The 20,493-nt window shown below is 38.8% G+C and overlaps 1 protein-coding gene across 1 annotated transcript in view; it reads left to right on the forward strand.

The window, feature by feature from the left end:
* Nucleotides 1-20,493, forward strand: part of LOC113116585 (lysophosphatidylcholine acyltransferase 1-like) — a 46,864-nt gene that overhangs the window by 10,542 nt on the left and 15,829 nt on the right. Inside the window, exons 2-9 of the mRNA XM_026284825.1 lie at nt 5,655-5,794; nt 13,335-13,549; nt 14,976-15,088; nt 15,729-15,789; nt 16,520-16,578; nt 16,836-16,870; nt 17,014-17,068; nt 17,909-17,991. Of these exons, the coding sequence (XP_026140610.1) occupies nt 5,655-5,794; nt 13,335-13,549; nt 14,976-15,088; nt 15,729-15,789; nt 16,520-16,578; nt 16,836-16,870; nt 17,014-17,068; nt 17,909-17,991 (761 nt within the window). The remainder of the gene's footprint in view (nt 1-5,654; nt 5,795-13,334; nt 13,550-14,975; nt 15,089-15,728; nt 15,790-16,519; nt 16,579-16,835; nt 16,871-17,013; nt 17,069-17,908; nt 17,992-20,493) is intronic.

Consider the following 20,493-nt stretch of genomic DNA (forward strand, 5'->3'; position numbering starts at 1 on the left):
AAAATGTTGACTGGTGTCACTATCTTACAGACGCGGCGGAAGATCTCCACCATATTCAGGGATCCCTTCAGCTCAATGAGCTCTCTCGAACAGCACCCTCAGTGCGTCAGTATCCCCCAGGATCACTAGATCAGTCGGCGATGGACCACAAATTGAACCTCCCTTAACTCCCCAACCCCAGGGGCTATCGACGCAGGGGTGGTCTTATTTGAAACGGGACTTCAAGAAGTACACTTGAAAGTTTGTTGTGGATTTACTGCACCATTATTGAGATATAGCCGTTCAAAGTTTCAGTGGTTTTCCATAGACTTAAGCTTTAAAGCGTTTCTACCAGGCCGCCAGTAACAAACAATGGAGTGTGCTCTGCTGGACAAACCAAGTAATTACACCATTTTGTGCATTTTGTCTGCGTTAGGCCTTTATGTTCTATAAAAAACAGTCGGTCTCTAATTCATGTATTTATGTCCTCATTTAGTGAGACGACAGACGCTGATATCACTGTGAATGTTACACACACTTCAATATGTGTGCAGTAAACAAAACCGCACGTCTGCTCAATTCATTTACAGAGAGTTGCACAACATATTTAAATAGTCTTTCTGTGGCTTAATCTGTACAAATTTTAGTCCATATCGTGATATGATTTAAGTGTACTGACCTACTTTTGATTAATTCATGCAAAGTTTGACAAATTCCGTAACACTATTATGAGGGGGCCATTTGACCAAAACATTATGAATAATTTATTTAAAGATATTTATTACCTGTAAATAAGGTTGTATGACATCTACATTGTAGAGACCAGCGGAATTTCAAACAAACAAAAAAGTCCTCAAAATTATTGAAAATAATTAAATTGTCAGTAATAAAAAAAGCAAAGGATAAATAGAATAAAATAAAAAGATACAAACAATTTTTTTTTTTTTTTATTGCAAGTCTCAAGCAGTATGATATTCATTTATTCACTATACTATGTATTATTAATGTCTCATTAAAATGTTTACAAAATCAGTTACAGAATAATTATAACTTACCTATAAGGCCCTTAATGGTTTAACTTCTGTGTAACTAACTAGTCTTCTACCATGCTACAATCCGTCACAAAACGCTGGACTTTTGGTAGTTCCTAGGATAGCAAAGTTCACTAAAGGAGGTAGAGCTTTCTCACATTTGGCTCCAAACTCTGGAATAGCCTTCCTGATAATGTTAGGGGTTCAGACACACTCTCTCTGTTTAAATCTAAAAAAAATCGGTAGCGCACTAATATATATATATATATATATATATATATATATATATATATATATATATATATATATATATATATATGTGTGTGTATATATTTGTGTGTATATATATATATATATATATATATATATATATATATATATATATATATATATATATATATATATATATATATGTGTGTGTGTGTGTGTGTGTGTGTGTGTGTGTGTGTGTGTGTGTGTGTGTGTGTGTATATATGTGTATGTAATATTTGTATTATATGTAATATTTATTTATTTATTTTTATTTATTTATTTATTGATGGACATTTATACCGTAACACTAGACTTTTCTATCTTGTATTGTATTCCCTTTGTCCTGAATTACAGAAAATGTGTTAACTGAGTGTTCTGATACACGGGCTGATGGAGAAACAGAAAATATCATTGGTTTCTGATCAGTGTTATCAATATAACTCAGATTTTTCTTCTTTTGAGGAAATTAATAGAAATCATGGATTTACTCTATTTTAGTTTTGGTATTGGAGCACACAAAATTACTTTGAACACAGCATAACTTATGTACTTATTGGAACATAAAAAATATTTATCCACAAAATCATCCAAGAACTCATTTGAATGACTGTTAGATTAGTTAATAATTAGTTAATTCCAGGCTTACGGTGCAGTTGAAAATGTCCTGAGCACAGAAAGATGTTGATGGGTGCAGGTTTTGACTCTTCTAGTGAGAGGAAGTCTGCTTCTGTCCATGCGTGACGGTTTGACACCCTCTGATGGATGAGCGTCCACTGGTGAGGCGAGCACGAGGAATCGCTCACAGCAGTGCATAATGATGTGGAGGAAATGAGTCATGATTATTTCAGATGATGCACAATGAGTCTTCACTTCAGGCCTGATGGTTTGTAGTCATTCAAGGAGATGCTGGTTTCTTGAGGACAACGTTAAAAAGACAGCGGTCTTTCTGAATGACTGGTGTGTGTCTTCAAAGAGACAGATCACCCAAAAAGAGACTTGTTCATTTTGAACGAATCTTCAGTGTGACTTGGGAAGAATGAGTCGTCTCAGGGAATGATTCATTCAGTCGTGCATGCGCAAAATTCCATAGATTCTGTTCTGGAATTAGTCTCGATCAACTGTTTCAGTCAATGTAGTCTGAGCCGGAAAGAGACTTAATAATAATAATAACCAACTCTTTATTATGGAGTCAAAATTATGCTGTATATATACGCAAAAAAATAAAGTTTTGCAAAAGAAAATAAAGCTTTGCAAACTAAAATTAAAGTATTGAGGAAAATATTTTTGCTTTTTGCAAACAAAAATAAATAATTGCAAAACATAAATGAAACCGCGCAAAAGCAATGATGTTTGAAAAACTTTATTTTTTTTCCTCCCAATTCTTTATTTTATTTTGCAATTATTTATTTTGTATGCAAAAAGAAAAAATATGTTCCTCAATACTTTAATTTTTGTTTGCAAAACTTTTTCTTTTGCAAAACTTTTTTATTTTTATTTTATTTTATTATTTTTTTTGCGTATATATGTACGGCATTATTTTGACTCCATACTTTATTACCTTTGTTACAACATTCAGTGTATGGAAAATAACCATCATGACAGAAATTCACACATTTATTAACTGTAAGAAGTAAAAAGATACTATTTTGGACCAGAAACGCAGTAAATGTAAGGGCCCGTTCACACCGAGAACGATAACGATATTAGCGTCCACACCAGTGAATGATTTTGTCTGTTTACACACAGCACACACGTGTCTGTCTCTTTAAACTCTCGAGCTCGTTACAGCAGGATTGATTCTGATTGGCTGTCAATGTTTTTATCGTTCATCAGGAAAAAAAAAAATGACTATGCACCCAGTTTGTAAGAAAGCTTGTAACTCCTTTTATACGGTCTATGGTCAAAGTTTATGGGTCTGTCACGTGATGAAGGAACAACTCAAACCAACTCAAACAAAAACATGAAAAAACACTGACGATTGTCTTTTATTAACTAACATGAACACAGATTAATCAATGTGTTGTTCCAAGTTCGTTTGTGTACCGTGTGCAAGGTTTATGCACATAGTCCAAGTCTTCTCTGTTTTTAGTGCATCTCTGTGAGTATTGAAGCGCCAAATACTGGACTGGCATGAATACTACATCGTTTATTCTCGGTTATGTGGTTTTGTGTGGACACAGATATTTCTTGAGACAAGGGGAAAAAATGACTGATAGGGAAAGCTCTGGCTTCGTGTGAATGTAGCCCAAATTGTATTAACACCTTAACTGTCACCCCTTCCCATATACAGGACGCCTATGTTTACTTGACTAAATCTTGACAAACTATATATCGTTTGAAAGGTCTAAGACTCCTAAATAGATATTTTACCAATCTTTTTTGTTAAAAAATTATGTAGGAAATGTAATAGATTAATTTATGGCAAGAGTGCACCCCAAAATCGACATCATAACAGGAGTTCTGGCCTTTGTCAAAAAAAAAAAAAAGTCTTCTTTGCTGCCTTTTTCTCTGTCACATTTTAGAAATCATCAGAAATGATATATCACTTGAAAACATTTTCAAGTGATACACAGTTAAGGGGTTAAGGGGTTAATCACGTAAAATGATCACAGAAATCGTAGAGCTGTAAAATGAAGCCAAATTTAACTAAATTTAGGGATTTTAATCGGCTTGCCATAACAGATTTTCACTCTGGCTGGTAAAACACCTTCAAACTCCCATTGGTCGGTGACAATGATGTAATGGGAAGGTGTGGCTCTGTGACTCCGCCTCTTTGACATGGAATCGTCTCCTCTTCGCTTCTTTTATCTTGTCTGTTGAGGACAGACACATACAACTGAGAACACACTGAGCTGTTAAGTAACACGGACATGGCAGCACTTCTTCTTTATGCAGTTTCTTTCCATTCCAGATTATTGAGCATTTTAAAGTTCCAGTGCTGCATGGATGTAGAAGTTAGTTGTGTTGTATTGCACCATTGAGCTTGAGCGGTGCTGCTCCATTCACGCAGGACTCTTGTCTTGTGCTCTTCAGAGTGATGTGAGTGAGTGAGTGGCTGGTTTGAGTGATATTTCCACTGTGAAGCTGTATTTTTAGCGCGCTCGTCCCACGCCTCTGCTCGCTGATACGGGATTTGGCAGCCTGTTGGTCTGTGATCAACTCAATGAAAGCAGCTCAGTGGAAAGCATGAAGGCATCCTGATCGTCCTCCAGTGCTGTTAATTGGTCACTCTGAAAGCTATCAGTGTGCAGATGCAGTGGAGTGCTGATAAGAGCAAGGCAAATATTGACTGCTGATATCCCGTATCTGCAGCACTGATAAGAGCCGCTTGTGTCTGATAATCACGGGTTCAGGGCTCCACGAAGCTTGTGTTTGTTTGTGTTGTAATCTGCTGAATGTGTCCTGTGTCACACTAACCTGCTTCCAGACAGCCTTCAATAAACTAATATAACAGCCAGGACATGATCCAGTCTGCTAAATGCCTTGTCAATACAAAACATATGAGTAACTTCTGCAGATCAGTTGATTCAGGGTTGAATGGCTTGATGGTTGTCTTTGCACTCTTGTCTAGAGAATATCTTTTAACATTTGAAAAAGTCATAAAATGCAAACAGCAATCAGTTTCAATTCTATTATTCAAATAAAGAAATTAAATTGGTGTTATATGACTGACAGACCGATGAAGTTGTCATGCAAAAGTACAAAAAGAGCAACACTGTTGATCCCAACAACATTTAATAGATTGACATTTAATAAATGACTGCATATTTTGAGAGCAATGTGTTGTTGACATGCTTATGCATTGTTTGTTTAGTTTTTTTTTGGGGAAATGCATGATCCAAGTCATTTGAAAACAATCACCAGTTACATGTTCCTTAACATCTAATGAATTCTTAAATATTCTCAGGACCAACAGTGATTTTTTTTTTTTTTTTAATGCATGATTTGAATTTCTTGGATGTGGAAGCTTTGTTTAACATTTGAAGAAATCATCTAAAGTGTCTGAAACCATTCACACCACATTTCTATTTCATTTTTAAATATTTTATACTATTTTTTATAATTATTTCCCTAAAATCCACCTTGGATGTCAGTGAAGTGGTTTAATCAGTCGTCATTTATGTTTGAGTGATGATTTTCCACCCTCACTATGAAGCGGAGGCCAGAGACACGCTTGTGAATGAGTGTTTGGGTAACACTGGTCTGCTGGAGAATGACCTCAAGACTCCTGTCGTGTTTCTCAAGGTGTTGCTGAAAGGAAGTGTTGAGCTCTGAAGGTTTTGATAGTATAATGATGTTTGACCCTAGGCAGCTTTGAACAGGAATCACGTCTCTCTGATCTGTAGAAATGCTTCATTTAACATGTTTTTGTGTGGTGTGTGTTCTCTGCAGATCGGTTTGATGACGGTGACGCTCTTCCCCATCCGGCTCTTCATAGCGGCGTTCATGATGCTGCTGGCCTGGCCGTTTGCCTTCATCGCTTCGGTGGGCCGCTCCGAGACGGCGGTGGAGCCGCAGTGCTTCTGGAGAAAGTAAAGAGCTGAGAATAACAGCCGTTCTTTCAATTCTGTCAGATTTACAATGCTGATTGGTGTATTTCCTTCACTCTTCTCGCTCTAGAGTTTCTAGTTTGTCTGTGGTGGGATGGATTTGACTTCATATCCTCTATTTGGTAAATCAGGAAGTTGCAGTCGCAGCCAAACAGCTTCTGTTTCTGACACTCAATGCACACTTCCAACGAGTCAGCGTCAGCAAACACGTTCATGTTCTCACGTCTGTATTTTAACGTGTTAAAGGGACACACGTATTCTTAAATATTAGGATTACACTATGGTTCAAAAGCAAAATCTAAATCTCAAATCAAATTGAGTTGAATCGATCCGCCAGGATGTTTTACAGACATTCAGATAATCATAGAAGTGCTGGGATAAAAGATTAGAGTTAGGATATAAACTATGATGTGTACAGTAGTGATCAAAATAGAGTCAATCAACTTTTGAAAGTAATTTAGTTCAAATAAAGATTTATCATCACATCGTCGCAACAGAAGGTGGTGAACAGAGGCTGTAAAAATGTGTTAGTCTTTGGGTTTTTTCAAGAGATTGTTGGGAACTCAGAAACGAAGACCAGGAGACTCTTGGGTAATCTTCAGCAGGATTCTTTATTGAGAACGCTCTGCGTGGCGCTGTAGTCATCAAAAGTCTAACTTGTCCTTAAGACATTGTAGTTTTTATACATTCAAGTGGGAGGGATCCATACAGTAGAAGTGGAGACAATTTAAACAAAGCATGCAAATGCAATACAGGGATCAGCCTGAGACTGGCCATTTTCTCATCTTTGATCTTGTCAGCATAACAGTGTCATTTAAATACAGAGGTGCCTGATAGTATCACCCATACCTTCACAGCTGTGCCTTGAGTTTAGCAGGCACCTTTATCTTGGGACCTTGCCCTGTCGTCAGGACGTGCATGAAGACAAAAGGTTAATGTCTCAGACACTTGATTTTCCTGATTTGAGCTTCTTGGATGTCAGCTTTATTACCCCAGAAAGTCTACTATTATATTGGAACCTATATTTAACATTTTAGAATTTTGTAATCCCACAAGAATTGATAAAATTCAACAATAAACAGTCCTATTTTCTGCTCAATAAACATTTCTGATTATGGTGCGTCTATGTGTATGGAGTGAAGTGTGGTGCTGTATTCATTTACATGCAGTTAGCTCAATTAGCTCACAATAAGAGAAACCCATTTGTTACGAATGAGGTCAAATCTCTACTCAAAGAGTATTTAAGAAAAAAAAAAAACATTCATAGCAAACAGACTCCCTGGAGTCCCCTCTCACTCCCAAGGCTTCAAAACACCAAAAACACTCTTTAAAGTGAAAAATGTGTTTTAAAGTACATTTATCAAACAGAAGTAGTTAAAGAGCAATATAAGCTTCAGAAGGGGGAAAAGCCAAAACAAATAACCAAACAGAGCGAACTCGTTTTAAAGATACTAACCTAGAATTAAAATAAACGGGCATTTCTTTACGCACATTTATTTCTTTTCGTTAATACTTACGCACTGTATGGATTATAAACCAAGAGTACAAACTCTTTTTCATGAGATGAGAAAATGAATGAAGAAAACAACGACTTTAAACTCTGTTTTCATGTCGATACACACATTTACATTAAATATTCCACTCGCATTGAAAGAGAAATTACATAATTTTACAAACAGCATAATTGCATAATTTAACAATAAACAGTTTTCCTGTGACATTATTTTTATTGAAGCAAGGAGTGCTATAGGTGCACAATAATTAATCTTTAAACTAAACTACAGATCACATGTTATGAGAAATATTTTAGCGAGACCAATGATGGATGATGCACACTTACTGTGATATCACGGCGGACACTGCTGGATTACTGTATAACCACAGCTGCACACAGTGTTAATGTCGCGTAAAGTCATCTCTACTACATTATGAAAAATCACTATATTTGAAGGACATAACGAGGAGAAAAGGGTAAGATTTGCATGTTGACTGAGATTTATAAAGAGATTTTTCTGCAGGTTCTGGCGTGCACATGGTTTTATAAATCTGAAAACTTTTGGACCTACGCAAAATCTAGCTTTCGTGCCTACATAACATTTTAGGATGAAATGTACGAAAAGTTATATAAATGAGACCCCAGGATTTAACAAAAAGAATCATAACTTAACAAAAGATAGTGGTTTACATCAAATGTCTCATAGAAATCATTTAAGAAACACTATGTGCACCATGCTACATAAAGAACACATCTGTCTTTCAATCAAGGAGACACAACAAAATCATAGGGCCCCATGAAGTTCTGTTTTTTTATTTTTCTCTTTTCAGCGTTTAGCTGTAGGCCTATTTGCAAACATTTTCTTTCAGATTTGATGTTTTATTAAACCGCCATTTAATTAATTTTTTTTTATATATATATATATATACAGAAAATGACAACTGGTCAAAATGGCATATGTTTTCATTTTTGTGATTAAAAATCCAAATATGGATTTTTTTTTTTTTTTACTAAAGTTAAAATGTTAGATATTGTGCTTTCTAAAAATGAATAAAAAAAATGTCTGAAAACATGACGTCACCCTACCGGCGCGACTATAAATCAGCACGTCATTATCTTCTTCACTAACTGTTTTGTTTGAAGCGTACATCTGAAAGAACCGGTAGGGGCGATCTTTCTCTGTTTATAATGGTGACAACTAGCAAGCGTTTAGACGATGTGTGCATCCGTGTCAGCGTTATTTGACACCCGATGACACACGCGATCTTTGCGTCATTTGTTTGGGTGAAGAGCACGCACGCGATGTCTTTGAGGAGGCAATCTGCGTGCACTGTGAGCGTTTTTTCTGTGGTTCAGGATCTGTCCACGCTGAGGCGGGAAAGAAAATGAGCTTGTGAGAATACAGGTGGATCTGTCTGAATGCTTTAAAGAGGGACTTTCCCTTTTGCGCAAAATCGTAAAGAAAAAGGGCGGCAGACGAGAGAGAGAGCCTCGGGAGGATGATGTTATATCTTTAACACTTTCTCATACTGAGGTTAGTGCTCTGCTGGGTTTTTACCCAGGAAAAGCAGGAGATATTTGAGGATGGTGAAGAAGCTGAGGCTGAGCCTTCTCAATTCTCCTGCCCTGCGTATGTAGAGCTGTCGGAGGTTATTGAGCGAAAATTACCTTTTGACCATAGCCCTCCAGCTCAGGTGAGCCTTTCATTTGTGCATGATCCCCATACAGAGATTAAAAAGAAATGAAAGATGTGGATGAACATGGCAGACATCGGGAGGAAAGAAAATGCTTTCTGCTCGATGCTCCGGTTTCGTCTTCTGAACTTTTTGGTATTTCCATTGAGCTTGCTCTGTTGCTTTCAGATCCTTCATTCCACGAAGGTCCAGGTCTGAGCCCAAACAACATAGGGGTCCTGGCCTGTCTCGATCTGAGGATCAAAGACGGGCACAGAAGGCTAGTGTCGCAACTCGCGCTCCTCCCCCACCTGTGGACAGGGGTTAGAGGAATCGTGGGTCACGAGGAGGTAAGCAGAACCTAAGGGGTATGATCTAGACAAGGCAGCGTTCTCGTCCAAATCGGAGTGATACAGAGGTATCTACTCGTTCCCTTTGGGGATTTTTAACTTCTGCTTTTATCCTCCCCTTCCTAATTCCCCTGTAACCACCAGCTCTCCACCTGATCGAGGTTAGGTGGAAACCTCTCGCATAACAGTCTCCTATGCTGGACCTATAATGTTTTTATGGTTCTATGTTCATAGCAACCACCTGACTGATGGTCCAGACTAAAAGGAGGCACCCCTTGAGCGGGGCTCCAGCGCAGGAGGGTGGGTATGTAAATGTAACCCTCTCTGTATATACTAATGTGTATTTAATTGCTGGTGGTTACATGTCTACTAATAAACTCTGTGAGTTTCCTTTGAAGTGCTCAGTTACAGTGTTTACTAAACACTCGCCAGCACCAGCCATCCGGCTTCATGTTCTGGTATTAGGCGGCTGAGATCACAGGTTTCTGAGGGAGCCTCCTTGATCATCAGGCCTGGCACAGCACTGCAGGGAATTCCATGGATGTCCGGCCAGGTCACCGCGAGGGGTCTCCTGGCCGCTAAGGGGTGCTGTCGGATCTAGCGGGAAGTGGAGGTGGCAGTTACAGAAGTCTTCTTGTATATGCGGCCTCAGGTGAGGCTCCCCTCGCCCGAGGTTTGTAAAATTGAGCTTGCCTTTCCCGTGAGATTCAGCACCTCTGCGATGCTTAGGAACCTTTAAGTACACACGCTAAGTTTTGTGTACTTTCTCAAAACCACATGGTGGTCAGTGTTCACGTGAACATTTTTGCGCACTTTCTAAAAATCCACAAGTGGCAAGTTTGCACGCACTCTGCAAACTTTCTGAAATCTTGTACGATAAGGGTTACGCGCTCCACTTCGTTCCCTTTCTTGAGATGATTAGACATTGGTTCCTTGGGCTGCATTCAGCCAGTGTGTATTTGTTTATACACCTCAAGCATCACTTCCCTCAACATGATGGGCTACTTGAGTGATTCTTGTGGTAATTTAGCAGCGCTCCCCTTTTTCCAAAAAAGGGTCGCCTTTGAGCGCGTTACTCTGAGCTCGGAGTTCTCCGTTTTTTTCCCCCAGAGCGCTCCAGTATTGTTTCCATAGATCGATTTGATGACTCTCAATCATGCTGTTTTGAGATGTACCATTCAGTCTATGAGCTGCTCTATAAGAGTGCCACGAGAGCCTCTCCTCAGAACAGTATTTGAAAATCCATGCTATGGTAAGTGTGTACGTGAAGTCTTTGCACACTTTCTGAAATCCACACTGTGGTAAGTTCGCACGCTAGTATTCTGCGTTCTTTCTAAAATCCTATATGGTGAGGGCTTCACGCGGTTGCGCTGGTAAGGTTGGTTGAGTTGGTAAAAGCACCGTTCATCTTGGGCGCCACTCCACCTACAGTATTGTTCAAAATAATAGCAGTACAATGTGACTAACCAGAATAATCAAGGTTTCTAGTATATTTTTTATTGCTACGTGGCAAACAAGTTACCAGTAGGTTCAGTAGATTGTCAGAAAACAAACAAGACCCAGCATTCATGATATGCACGCTCTTAAGGCTGTGCAATTGGGCAATTAGTTGAATTAGTTGAAAGGGGTGTGTTCAAAAAAATAGCAGTGTCTACCTTTGACTGTACAAACTCAAAACTATTTTGTACAAACATTTTTTTTTTCTGGGATTTAGCAATCCTGTGAATCACTAAACTAATATTTAGTTGTATGACCACAGTTTTTTAAAACTGCTTGACATCTGTGTGGCATGGAGTCAACCAACTTGTGGCACCTCTCAGCTGTTATTCCACTCCATGATTCTTTAACAACATTCCACAATTCATTCACATTTCTTGGTTTTGCTTCAGAAACAGCATTTTTGATATCACCCCACAAGTTCTCAATTGGATTAAGGTCTGGAGATTGGGCTGGCCACTCCATAACATTAATTTTGTTGGTTTGGAACCAAGACTTTGCCCGTTTACTAGTGTGTTTTGGGTCATTGTCTTGTTGAAAGAACCATTTCAAGGGCATGTCCTCTTCAGCATAGGGCAACATGACCTCTTCAAGTATTTTAACATATGCAAACTGATCCATGATCCCTGGTATGCGATAAATAGGCCCAACACCATAGTAGGAGAAACATGCCTATATCATGATGCTTGCACCTCCATGCTTCACTGTCTTCACTGTGTACTGTGGCTTGAATTCAGAGTTTGGGGGTCGTCTCACAAACTGCCTGTGGCCCTTGGACCCAAAAAGAACAATTTTACTCTCATCAGTCCACAAAATGTTCCTCCATTTCTCTTTAGGCCAGTTGATGTGTTCTTTGGCAAATTGCAACCTCTTCTGCACATGCCTTTTTTTTAACAGAGGGACTTTGCGGGGGATTCTTGAAAATAGATTAGCTTCACACAGACGTCTTCTAACTGTCACAGTACTTACAGGTAACTCCAGACTGTCTTTGATCATCCTGGAGGTGATCATTGGCTGAGCCTTTGCCATTCTGGTTATTCTTCTATCCATTTTGATGGTTGTCTTCCGTTTTCTTCCACGTCTCTCTGGTTTTGCTCTCCATTTTAAGGCATTGGAGATCATTTTAGCTGAACAGCCTATCATTTTTTGCACATCTTTATAGGTTTTCCCCTCTCTTATCAACGTTTTAATCAAAGTACGCTGTTCTTCTGAACAATGTCTTGAACGACCCATTTTCCTCAGCTTTCAAATGCATGTTCAACAAGTGTTGGCTTCATCCTTAAATAGGGGCCACCTGATTCACACCGGTTTCTTCACAAAATTGATGACCTCAGTGATTGAATGCCACACTGCTATTTTTTTTAACACACCCCTTTCAACTAATTCAACTAATTGCCCAATTGCACAGCCTTAAGAGCGTGCATATCATGAATGCTGGGTCTCATTTGTTTTCTGAGAATCTACTGAACCTACTGGTAACTTGTTTGCCACGTGGCAATAAAAAAATATACGAAAAACCTTGATTATTCTGGTTAGTCACATTGTACTGCTATTATTTTGAACAATACTGTATGTATCCTCGGATACCTGTCTAAACAGGGTGTTGCTACTAGAGAACTGTTGAGACAGCTCTTTCAGCAAGCTTATGCATAAGCTAGCGGTAGCCCCTGTGTGACAGGCAAGAATTGGTAAAAATGCTAGGTTCTTAGCCGTATCCCTTTGAAGGAATCTTTCCTGATTCCAAGCCTTCAGCTCTACCCTGGGCCGAGGCCCTAACAATTAAGTTGGGTATGCAGCTTAGGCCTTTTGGCCGTAAGGGGTACAGTCACAGACAGCCGTCTAAACGTCCTAGGGGTAACTCCCATGGAAATGGTAGAGTTGGTACTTAGTGCTTGCCATGATTCTGGCCTGCACTCCCCTCAGCATGGCGGCGTGGGTATACTGTTCCCCAAAGTGCCCCCTAGAGGATGCAGTTCAAAGTTCCCTCGAAAGGGAACTGTCTCAGGTTACATATGTAACCATAGTTCCCTGAGTAGGGAATGAGACACTTCCACAAAGCGCCCCCTAGAGGACGCAGTGTCTCGTTCCCTACTCAGGGAACTATGGTTACATATGTAACCTGAGACAGTTTTCCTCAAACACATAACTATAATTGAGTCCAATAAATGATCTATTTATTTTTAGATTTTTGTTACTTTTTACATAGCTTTATTTCTTTTTATATTTTATGTAACAATAATCATAAAAAAATGCATAATAAAAGTTGTATTTTATAGTAAAATTAAATGAATCAGAAATGGGTCCTTTTTATTAACTTGGTTCACTTACTGATTACTGCAAGGGTTTTACGATTTTTAATGTTTTATTGTTTTTATTTAACATGATGATGTATGGTGGGCTCACCGGTGTCTGGTGGGGTCACCGGTGTCTGGTGGGGTCACTGATGTATTGTGGGGTCACTGATGTATTGTGGGTCAGGTGTGAGCGGTGTGCTGGCTCTTCTGCAGGCTGGTGGACGTGGTGCTCAGGACCATCATGCGGGTCATGTGGTTCGCCGGAGGTTTCCACTGGATCAGCATTAAGGGCAGACAGGCTCTGCCCGCCGAAGCACCCATCCTCACCCTCGGCCCGCACTCGTCCTACTTCGACGCCATTCCTGTCACCATGACCATGGCTTCGATCGTGATGAAAGCGGAGAGTAAAGACATCCCGGTGTGGGGCAGTAAGTCCTCTGTTCTCTTCTGCTGCTGATCTTCCATCCATCCTCCTCCTACCATCACTGCTGCTTTATGAAATGCTTAATTTACTAATTAATTGAATTGTCAAAAACAATGCAATGAATATATTTTTCTTTATCAATTAACTTCTCTTAACTAAATGAAATCAACATTTGGTGTGAGCATCCTCGTGGCCCTCGGGGCAGAGTTTCTCAGGAGCTTCTAGAAGTGTCTTGGAGACACAGGATTGAGTCTGTCTCAGTGTGTTCTGTTTCTTCATGTGACTCCAGATCACATCTCTGTGTGCAGCACACACACCTCACTGCATTATTATAATCAATGTTTGGGAATGTAAACCGATATCTCCTACTGACACATGGCAGCGAAAGATAGAAATAACTGACTTCAAACCATTTTAGCTGGTATAAAAATACTAGTGTTCTGTTACAGCCACCGCTGTATACATGTACTTTTTCCCAGTTTCTACAAGCAGCAAAACATTTGTTTTTATATAAATAAAACACAAATAATGCTAGTTATTCTGAACTTCAGAGCTGTAGAGTATCAAATCAGTAGTGTTTGGGGGATTGTGTCAGAAAAGCAGCGGTGCATCAGCGTAGTGACAGATACACAGGTGTCTTTCTCCTCAAACACAGCCCGTTACTTTCAGGAAGACACTTCTAGCTTTGTTAGTTTTCCTCAAGCAGCTGTTCTGTACAGAGTTGTAGGGTTTATTAGTCTGACATGACAGCGTTCACATGAACTCCAGTTGAGTCTGGCCCACGCTTTAGACCTGTGCTTCACGATGCGTGCACGGTTTGCAGATCAGTTCACGGCTGGTTTTGTGCTGATTAGATGAAGCTGGTTAGTGCTAATTTTGGTGTGTGCGCTGATCATGCTCTAATCCCCAGATCTCCGTCCGTCTCTCTCCGTCAGACGAGGACGAGTCTCAGCAGCTGTAGGGAAGTGAAAGAGGAAGATCTGTCACATGATCTTCAGAAATCAGAATAATATGATGATTTACTGCTCAAGAAACATTCCTCATTATTATCAATGTTTGTGTGGAAACTGTGGGATCAAAGATTAATAGAAAGTTCAGAACTGCATTTATTTGAAACATAAATCTTTTGTTACATTTTAATTGTCTTTACTGATCAATTAAATGCAATTGATCAATAATTCATTGACACATTTTCAGTTTTTATCTGATGCTGTGAGGAAAAAAAAAAGATTTTGTTAATTAGTTACACATGAACACATCTAAAACATGATTCTTCATGCTAAATGATGCTCGTTCTGTGTGAGACAGGTTTGAGAGACTGGCTCGATATCTTTGTGTCGCTCTGTCCTGGATGCGATCAGGCGGCTCATTAGGGTCTGGAGAGTAAGAATAGCCACAGCGTCTCTGAAACGTGTCTGTCTGTGTCTCAGCTCTCATCAAATACATCCGGCCCGTGTTCGTGTCGCGCTCGGATCAGGACTCCAGGAGGAAGACGGTGGAGGAGATCAAGAGAAGAGCTCAGTCAGGAGGAGAGTGGCCACAGGTACAGAGAGACTCCAGCGTTATTAATGAGAATATCATTATTGAACTAAAAACTAACACCACTAAACATCCCAGATTTCATCAGATTCAGTTATAATATTTACAGATGCTTGTGCTGTTTTAGATTAACTTCTAAAAGGATGTCACTTCCTGCAGAATAATGGAAAGTTAAGGAAGTGACACAAACAGGGTGGAAAGTGATATTGAAGATATTGAAGACAAATACATAAAAATAGGTGGTTAATTACAACACTAATCTCAAGAAAATGTATGTTTGGAACATTTATCTTAAAAAAATAAATAAAAGAAAATCTGATTAATTCCTGGTTTACTGTACCGATGTGTTGATGATGTGCAGGTGTAAAAGTTTTAGTGTTAATTTTTTGTCAAAAAAAACAAAAGAAGGTCTGTATCGTGAGATGGAAGAGTTGCAGTTACACTTATTTCTTAGTTTATATCCCATCACTGAAATAGTTTTCCCTGTGTATGATTGGGACTTTGTGAGTTTGTAGTTCTCTTTAAATCCATTCCTCACATGCAATGCTTTATAGTGACTCAGTTTATTTCCAGATTTGACTCACTGTTGGTTTGGTGAATTGATTCATGATTGTGAACCGATCAGAAAACTCTTGTGTTTTCAGATAATGATATTTCCAGAAGGGACGTGCACCAACAGAACCTGCCTGATTACGTTCAAACCAGGTGTGTGTGTGTGTGTGTGTGTGTGTGTGTGTGAGCTAGTGTTGGGTGATATGCTCCATTTTCATATCATCATTCTGTGAGATCACGATAAATGATATTATCATGCTAATTTATGTAATTATTTAACTGGTTTCATTGCTGGAAAGTGAACCAACACCACTGTAAGGCTGAAGAAGCCTAATGTATTTTTTAATAGAAACATAGTAAGTTACCAATTATAATGCTTACATTTCTTCTGTTATTCAAACAGCAGCTACAGAAAACGAGCAAAGAACATTTATATTGTCAAAGAACATCATCACTGACTTTATTGTAGTGCGAGTTTATGCTCTTTAAAAACACTCCTGTTATCATCAGTGAAAGTGATGAATACACTGAGTGCACACGTCCGCAGTGTGTTTCAGCCCCAACACGGCCACTGGAGCTGTTCACAGCCTTGTGTTTATACCAGACTCTGCATGTTTCTGAATTGGCTGTCCATGCTGCTTCGCTAAAGATAGGCGCCTAGTCCATTTTTGAGGGATAATAATAATGATAATAATAGTCTTGTTATTGTCAAAGGCATCAGCAACAGGCGATATCTCTGACAATCATTGATACATGATATCTGTCATCTACCAGCACAACCCCAGTGTGTAAGAGTGTGTGTGTGTGTGTGTGTGTGTTTGTGTTCAGAAGCAGCTGGCGTGCTGTTCAACTTAATGTGTTGATGTTTGTGTGTGTGATTCAGGAGCGTTCATTCCTGCGGTTCCTGTTCAGCCCGTCGTGATCCGCTACCCAAACAAACTGGTGAGAGATCTGACTTTATTCAGTTATTACACACAAAACTGAAAGATTGTTCTTGATCTAATATGCTCAGACTGGGCTTATGACACTTGCGGGACAAAGTAATGTGTGTTTCTTTAAAAGGACGTGCACATCATAACTAATAATTAGTCCAGTAATGAAAGCTGTCATCATTTAACACACTGATGTGCAGTAGATACTGATATCTGTGTGTGTGTGTGGTGGATGCTGATGGTTTGACGTCGTGCTTCTCGTTACAGGACACCATCACGTGGACGTGGCAGGGGCCCGGAGCGTAAGTGCTTTTCACTGGGCTCTTTCATAGCTGTAGTGCTAGATGAAGATACAGTAAGAAGTGCAGGTGGAGCAGAATATATTAAAGGAAGGGACCTTCACCTGGAGAGCGGCACACCTCAGTGTAACTCTGCTCTTTTGCAGGTTTAAGATCCTGTGGTTGACTCTGTGTCAGCTTCACAATGAGTTCGAGATCGAGGTGAGTCTCTGTTCTCTGGCATGTGTTCGGTCATCTTCTGAACCACAGCGTATGAGAGATGTGTGTCTGTTTGATTGGGTGTCGTGAGGGTCAGTGAGGTGCATGCAGGGGTTTAGCAAAGGTTGGGCCTCGATAGAATTTGATCAATTCTGATTCTAGTTCTAACCCTAATTCCTAACATCAGTTTGGATAGAGACCTATGATTTCTGCAGTATTTAGGCATAAAATGGAGTGTATTGTGTAAAGAGAAGTGTCACGGAATTTGGTTAACTTTAGATGAACGACTCAAAAGTCAGGCTGTGCACTTAATCAGCTGGTGACACTGAAACACATGTGATGCTTGTCTGCGTCTCACTATATGAACACACTTCACATTTTGTATTGTAAGGATTATCACAATTTTCTGGCATGTTTTATTTGTAACAGTAAAGCTGTGTTGAGCAGCATTTTGTATGCAATCATTTTCATTTGATCAGATTTTAAGAAATGCATTAAATTGTTAATGCCTTCATTTGTTTTCAAGGATTTTTTTTCTACTTTTTTTTTTTTACACTAATATATTTTAAATACATTATAAATCCAGAAAATTTCAGAAAAAAAAATATATATATTCATAGAGCCCCTTTTTTCCAAATATAGAGAAAGTTGTATAAATTCAGTTCAATAGACTTTTCAAAGATTGCAATTTGATTAAAACAATTATATTTATTTAAATTATTAAAGAAAAAATGCTTGAGCGTGAGCTGCAGTCCAGCATGGGCAGACTGTGCAAAGTGGCTGGACTTCACTTGAGCTGATTCACACAGACGTGTCTTCAGTGTGCTTTTCTCTTTCTCTCAGTATCTGCCCATATACACGCCCTCGGAGGAGGAGAAGAAGAACCCAGCGCTCTTCGCTCACAACGTGCGCCGCTTGATGGCAAAGTAAGATCTCAGCGCTCCTCATGGCCTCAATCTCTCCATTTAAAATTATTTTATTTTTATTTTAAATATTTACAAGATTATCTGTTGTTTCTCGTTTAATTACTGTAGTTCATTATTTACAGCATTATTATTATTATTGTTATTATTGGTGGTGGTGGTGCTATTTTTTTAACCATTCATTTATTTTAAACAACAAATTCATCAGCAGCAGAAAACCTGCTAGCAAACAGGCCTTTTATTGATGAATTTCACAGAACCTGTGAAAATATAAGCCTTAAAATGAATGAATGAGTGAATGAATTAATTAATTATTTTTTTTTTCATAAATAACATTAAAAGCTATTTATAGGGCATAAGGTTTTTTTTTTGTTTGTTTTTTTTTGCTCATTTATTGCAATGTCTGTTAATCAATTATATTATATATGTGTGTGTGTGTGTGTGTGTGTATACATGGGAAATATGGTTTTCAAAAGACAAGTTGCTGTCTAATATAACATCCAGACTGTAGAGGAAGTAACAGTAGATCTGTCTAGTTGCAAATTGTAAAATATGTGTACTGTCTTTTTTTGTTTTGGTCCAATAAGTAACATCTTATCCAAATTTAATAGAAAATTATTGGTCATCCAATCTTTCAGATTTTTAACAAACTGTTAGCTTAGGTAATTTAGAAGTTTCATCTGATCCCGTTTTCTAATAATATTACCAAGGGGCAACATGTATACTAAAAAAAAGCAGAGGACCAAGACAGATCCTTGTGGCACTCCATATTTTACTGGTGATAAATGAGATGACTCCCCATTTAAATAAGTTGGTAGCGATCGGACCGGTAGGATCTAAACCATCTTAGAGCCTGCCCTTGAATACCTGTATAGTTTTGTAATCGATCTATGAGTATGTCATGATCTATGGTGTCGAACGCAGCATAAAGATCAAGTAAGACTAGCAATGAGATGCAGCCTTGATCTGACGCAAGAAGCAGGTCACTTGTAATTTTACAGGTGCAGTTTCTGTGCTATTTATTCAAACAATCAGTCCAAAACAGTGCTAATATAAAGGAAACCAGGCTGATTACATGAGAGATAGAGCGCACACGTCACCCGCGCAGTGTGAAGTACAGACTGAATAGATTGTGAACATCCCACCGCTGTATGGCGAGATGAGACGCAAACTACGGTCTCAACTGAATTACATCTAATTACGTTTAAAGTTAAAGTTTTGATGGATGAAGACTGCAATCAAGGTAAAGACGATTGTGTTAGTGTCCAGCAGTCGTACAGTAAGCATGTGTGAGTCCATTAATGATGCATGTATGAGTGCTCTCGACACACTGATCGCACATTGTATTTATACACAGCACGGACATTGCCATACATTCACATTGTTTCCACACATTCACGGTAATGAATGGATCTGTTTACAGTAGTATATATATGCAGTCAGCAGGTGGTGAGTTTAGTTTTTATTATTTTATTATTGAAATTATTGCGATAAACGATAATATTGTCATTCTAAGACCAGTTTCAACTAATATAATGATAATGGGATAATAATGAAGGTACACCTTTTCAAAAATCAATAAATGTATTTCTTAAGAATATTTAACACTGAAAATGGAAAACATTTTTAAAAATCCACAATAAATGAACAAAACAACCAAAAACAATAAAAGCAATGGACTCTCAGTCTCTGTAAAAATAAAAAATAAATGCACTTGAATAAATACCAAAAATAATAAAGAAAACGGATGTAAACAAAATTGCACTTAGAAAATTTTAAACATTAGGCTAAGTCATAAATAGCGCCAGTTAGGACCTTTGTAAACAAACAAACAAAGCATCAACAGGCCATATGCAAAAAGAAAGAAAAAAACTTTTGAAAATTAATTTCTCCAGCATAAAGCTTTGTTCAAATAAAGCAAAAGTGAATTGCCGTCTACAGTATGTAAGAAATACCAACATGTTGACTTTGTGTGGCTTAAGGCAGGATCTCTCAGGAGTAGGAATGTTGCCAGTTGTGCTAAACATTCTCTCTGAGCTGGTGCTTGTAGCACAAATACACATCCTTTGATGGCCAAGTTGGGCCAAAAATACATATCTTTTTTGATTGTCGTGTCACCACATCAAGGGATCACAAGATGCATCAACTGCATCTTCTTGAAGGAACTTGGTCAGCTCTGCATCAGCCTGCACTCTTTTTGGAAATGCAGCCTGGGCCTGACTGAGATTACGAGCTCTTCTGTTTTGGAGAAGGTCACTCAGCCTCTTATTCTTGGTGCAGCAGCTCTCACCACTGGTACCTTATCCACTTTCTTCTGGTCCTAAGTCCAGTAGCTCTTGCACAAGCTGATGTTTGACATCATCCAATGCACCTGCCTCCTCCATGCTGCCACAATACCTTGGATCTAAGATGGTGGCCTTTTCAGGAGGACTTGGATTGCATGTGAGCTGTATTTTTCAGTCAGTACCCTGTACATGTTTTGTTTAATACTGGCTGTCAGTGCAG

The sequence above is a fragment of the Carassius auratus genome, chromosome 16 (assembly GCF_003368295.1).
Source record: "Carassius auratus strain Wakin chromosome 16, ASM336829v1, whole genome shotgun sequence".
In the NCBI taxonomy this organism is placed as follows: Eukaryota; Metazoa; Chordata; class Actinopteri; order Cypriniformes; family Cyprinidae; genus Carassius; species Carassius auratus.